The sequence below is a fragment of the Gavialis gangeticus genome, unplaced genomic scaffold (genome assembly GCF_001723915.1).
Source record: "Gavialis gangeticus isolate Ggan-Ray unplaced genomic scaffold, GavGan_comp1, whole genome shotgun sequence".
Lineage (NCBI taxonomy): Eukaryota > Metazoa > Chordata > Crocodylia > Gavialidae > Gavialis > Gavialis gangeticus.
This window is the reverse complement of record NW_017728991.1, coordinates 1,547,188-1,552,024: the sequence shown is the minus strand read 5'-3', so window position 1 is coordinate 1,552,024 and position 4,837 is coordinate 1,547,188. Positions and strand designations below refer to the sequence as shown.

At 70.0% G+C, this 4,837-nt stretch overlaps 1 protein-coding gene across 1 annotated transcript in view; it reads right to left on the bottom strand.

Annotated features, from left to right (window-relative positions):
• Nucleotides 1-4,837, bottom strand: part of BAHCC1 (BAH domain and coiled-coil containing 1) — a 93,095-nt gene that overhangs the window by 37,665 nt on the left and 50,593 nt on the right. Inside the window, 4 exon segments of the mRNA XM_019515030.1 lie at nt 279-437; nt 871-1,079; nt 1,270-3,172; nt 3,503-3,625. Of these exon segments, the coding sequence (XP_019370575.1) occupies nt 279-437; nt 871-1,079; nt 1,270-3,172; nt 3,503-3,625 (2,394 nt within the window).

The window sequence follows — 4,837 nt, the reverse complement described above, 5'->3', positions numbered from 1 at the left end:
AGCTCCAGCGCCTGGGCCGCCCGCTGCTGCTGCTGCAGGGCGTAGAGCTCCTGCTGCCGCAGGAACTGGGAGCGCGAGTACACGGGCAGCTGCCCCGCGTGCTGCAGGTGGGAGCCGGGGCCCCGGCCCGCGTACATGGGCGGCCACAGCGACGCCTGGTCCATAACGTCCGCTGCGGGCGGGGAGAGGGGAGCGGGCTCAGCCTGGTAGCTGAGCCCCGAGCCCCTGCCCACCCCGGCACAGACACAGCCCCCTGGGCCCTGCTGCCCCGCTCTTACCCAGTGTGTGCGGGGCGCCGTGGGCCGTGGGCTCCGTGGGCAGGATGACCAGCTGGGCCGGGGGCTCCTGGGAGAGGGGGAACACGGACTGCATGGCGCTGGGCATGGAGGCGGGGAAGCCGGGCGGCAGGTTCTGGTGCAGGGCCGGATGCCCGATGCCTGCGGGGGAGCAAACCGTGCACGGTCGGAGGCTGTCGGGGCTGGGGGACGACACCTCCCATGAGTATTTCCCCCCTCCGCCTCACACATGCAGGCTGGAGGCCTGGGGAAGGGGCTGCTGTCTGCAGCCAGGCTGGCTGTGGGACCCCCTGGCCCTGCTTCCTGGGGACAGGGAGGGCCGTGGGATCCCAATGCAGCTCAAGCTAATGCCCCGGGGAGCCCAACATGGACCATGGGGCTGGCATGGCAGGGGCTGCAGGTCGGGGCTGAGGGGCACCAGCAGGGTCAGGACAGAGCAGGGCTGCCATGGGCCCAGTGGCACCGTGCCCAGCCGCACTCGGATGATGCCGAGCCTGGGGTGTCCATCCCAGCTGGGCTGCAGCAGTGGCTGCGAGGCCCATCCACCCCCGCCCGGTCGTGGTGCCGCACTGACCGTATGAGTGGCCCCCCATCCAGAGGGAGGGGCTGCGCGTCCTGGGCAGCCAGTGCGTGTGGGCAGGGTGGGCGTGGGCACCGGGGTCCCCCCCCAGCTGCCCGGCCGGCAGCGAGGACCCGCCAGCGATCATCAGGTGGGGGGTGAGGTCTCCGGGGCAGCCGCTGGACGGGTGGATCCTGGCGAACTCCACCAGCTCCTTGTTGTCCCTGCGGGCGATGGTGCTGGGTGAGCGGGGCAGGGTGGGCTCCACCAGACCCGGCGCCGCCACTCCCAGGCTGGCACCGGAGTCCTGCGCCGAGCAGCAGCCAGGCAGAGCAGCTGTGCCCCAGGCACCGAGCCGCTCAGCCCTGCACCCACGGGCATGGCCCACGCGCCCACCCCACGCCCGGCGCTTACTGGAGAAGGAGCTCGCGGCCCGCCAGCCCCAGGCGCTCCTCGCAGAGGCGGCTCCGGTCATCCTCGGGCTCCAGGTCGATGACGTGCATGGGCCGGGCCGTGCCGGCTGCGGAGACGAGCGCTGCGTGAGTGCCTGGCCGGCCGGCAGGACCCTGCTCCCATCGTCCGTCGCCCCCGTTACCTTTGAGCCCCAGGCCTGCCCGGCCCTGGCGGCTGGAGCCGGCGCCGTAGGAGGGCTCAGGGCGGCTGAGCGTGTCCTTTTGGCGCGCCACGGCCACGGCGATGCCCACGGGTGGCTGCCGCACCTCACCCTCGCCGTGGCCTGGGTCGTGCTCCCGGCTGCGGGCGCAGTCTGGCCGCTCGGGCTCCGGCTGCCCCTTGCCGGCCGGGGGGGGAAACTTGGGGTCCTGGTGGGCACAGCTGGCCTTGAGGCCGCCCAGCCCCACGAAGGGGGCCTTCTGGCCCACGATAAGTGCTTGGTTGCTGTACTTGAGCAGGTTCTTCATGGCCGACACCTCGTCCGGGGGCGCCGGCAGGTCCTGGCCCAGCACCGAGCCCTGTGTCATGAGCGCGGCCTGCTGCAGGCTGGTGCTGAACGGGTCCAGGTAGGAGCTCTTCCGCTCCTCGCTCAGGGCCAAGGGGGGCCCCTGGCCCTGCACGCCCCAGGGCGGCAGCGGGGGTCCCCCATAGCCCAGGGAGCTCAGCTCCAGCGGCTTGCGCTTGGCCTCGGGGCCACCGCCCGCCGGCTCCATGTCAGGCGCCGCGTGCTGCTGGTGCCGGATGCGGGCCACCTTCTGCACGCCGGGGCCCGGCGGCTCCTTGCCGGCTTTGTCTAAAGTGCAGCAGGCCTGGCTCAGCGCCACGCACAGGCCCTCCGGGGGGTTGGCACGGGCGCAGTCGGGCCCTGGTGCCATCTCGAAGTAGCCGCCCTTGTCCAAGCCGCCCTTGGGCGCGGGCACATAGGGCGCTTCGGCGCCGGTGCCACCCAGGTACTCCAGGCCCTTGAGGCGGGCACCGGCGCCGGGGCCCCACTCCAGCCGCCGCTCCACCTTGGCCTCGGCCTTGAGGGTGTGGAAGGAGTTGGCGTAGGCGCCGGCACCGTGCTCGGGCCCCAGCTCGCCGTGCCGGTCCTTGACCTCGGCCCGCTCCAGCCCGCAGGGCTCCGAGGGCACCTGGAAGGACCGGCTCTTGTCGGCCAGGTGCCCCACGGAAGGCACGAGCGTGGCCCCGCTCATCTTCAGCTCCCGCCCGGCCTTGTCCGGCAAGGGGCAGAGCCCGTCGGGGCCGGCGTGCAGCTGCAGGCAGGGGAAGGAGCCGGCCGCGCTGCTGAGCGGGGGCGGCCCGGCGGGCAGGCTGGAGGGCACCGTGTAGGACACGGCATGGTGCAGCATCTGCCGCCGCTCCACACCCTCGTTGTAGGGCTGGGGCGACTCGTGGGGGGCCAGGTCCCGCTCCTTGGCGCAGCGGCCGGGGGGCATGGCGCCGTGGCGCGGCAGGGCCCCGCCACCGGTGCAGCTGGGCAGCAGGGACTTGGTGGCGTCACCGGCCAGCACCTTGGCATTCACCAGGCAGGCGGGGAGGTGCTTGGGCCGCGTCTCGCAGGCGCTGCGTGGGGGGGGCCCCTCTTTGCAGTGCCCGTCAGGCACCAACGGCAGCACAGCCTTGTGCCTCTCCTTGCCGTCCTCCTCAGGCGTCCGCTCCTTAGCTTCGCCCTTGCCGCCCTTCTCCTTGGCCACCAGGAAGCGCTCGTAGTCCTTGTGGGCCTTGGGGCCGTGGCTGGGCTCCCGGTCCCGGCTGCACGAGCCCACGGGGTGCCCCGGCGCCGCCCGCGCCATGCTGGGGAAGTTGTGGTTGGTCGACAGCAGGGCAGGCTGCGCTGGCAGGTTCCTCAGGTAGAAGTTGTCTGGGGGCAAAGCATGAGGGCTAAGCGGGCATGGGGGGGGGCGGGGCATAGGGTCCTCCCGCCCACCCCAGCCTTGCAAATGCACTGCGGGACCTGGTCAAACCCTCCCTGGGGGGTAAAGTCCCATGCCACTTTCCTGCACAGGAAGCAGGGGGGCAGCTTGTTAGCTGCCCATCCAAGATGAGCACCCCCCCAGAGTCAGGGGTGACAGAAGATGCCGCGGCCTGGGGGGCGATGTGGCACTGGCTGCTCCGGGCTGGGGACAAGGCTCAAACTCCCGTGTGCGAGCACCCAGGCATGCAGAGGGCAGGTGCCTGCCCCGGTACCTGCCTTTCTGGCTTTCATAGAAGCGATGCTGGCCGTAGAGGACGTTGCCGTTTCCATGGTGATCCAGGTGGCTCATGGGAAGGAAAGTGGAAGCCAGGCTCCCCGAGAACCTGGGGTACCCCGGGGCTGCGGAGGCAAGTGCAGGAGCTGCAGAGGCCGGGCAGTGGCAGCACGGAGGTGGGGTGATGGGCTGGCGTGCGGCACGCGCACACGTGCCTGTACATGTGCACCACACGGGCCTGCACCCAGGTACACCCATGCACACGTATGAATGCCTATTACGTGGGCATGCACCTATGTGCACCATGCTGGCATGCAGACAGGCACATACATGCATGCACAGGTGCACCACACAGGCACACATCGAGGCGCACACATGCATGTGCATACCATGTGGGCATACACCCAGGCACATGCGTGCATGCATATGCATGCCACACAAGCATGCACCCAGGTACCTGCATGCATGCCAGGGGGACATCCCCCAGCACTAAATTGGCACTTTTTGCAGCTGCACAAACCTACCCCTCCCTCATGGCAGATGCCCAAGGGGGGTTTCAGCAGCCCCCAGCCTCCAGCCAGGAGCCCTGAGTTCCCTCTGGCCGGGGCTGGCAGGTAGTCTGAGCCGGGCAGGGTGGTGGTGCCCACCCCTGGAGCAGCGGACGGGCGTTGTCCCTCTTTAACGGGCAGCTGGTAAAAGTTTTACTGACCCTCATCTGAGTGAACAGGAGTCTGTAAATCCCTGGCCCAGATGCCAGCTCCAGCTGCAGACCCCGTAGCGACCCCCCTGCGGTTCCTGGCTTGTGCCAGAGCCCTGGGCTCGGCCCGGACAGTGCAGGGTGCCTGGCACTTTTCCCACCCCCCAGCCTGGGGCACAGCTGGTCTCTGCAGCCCCTGGAGAGGCCTGCCCATGCTCTTGGGCCCATCCTGGGGAGCAGGGGGCAGCTGGGCACAGGGAGGCAAAATGACATGCACAAGGTTATGCAGCAAGGCAGTGGCAGAGAAACCCAGGAGCCCTGCCTCCCGCCCGTGCTGCAGCTCCAAGGTGCCCAGCTCAGTGCAGCCCCTGCCAGCTCCGGCTGCAAGGGTCATGCCTCAAGCAGCCCCACAGGATGCCCCCGAGACCCTGCTCTGGTTTCATCCTGGGGGGGAGGGGAGTTACACCAACCCCCCCACTGTGCAGGATGCAGCCAGCCCACTCGTGACATGAGTACACAAGCCTCAGCCCTAGCAGAGAGGATGCAGCTGCCCACGCACAGGGCAGGGGACCTGGGGGGAGGTCAGGGGGTGCTGGGAGCCCCCAGCTTGGCTGCAACGGTGCCAGCCTGCCCCGGGGGC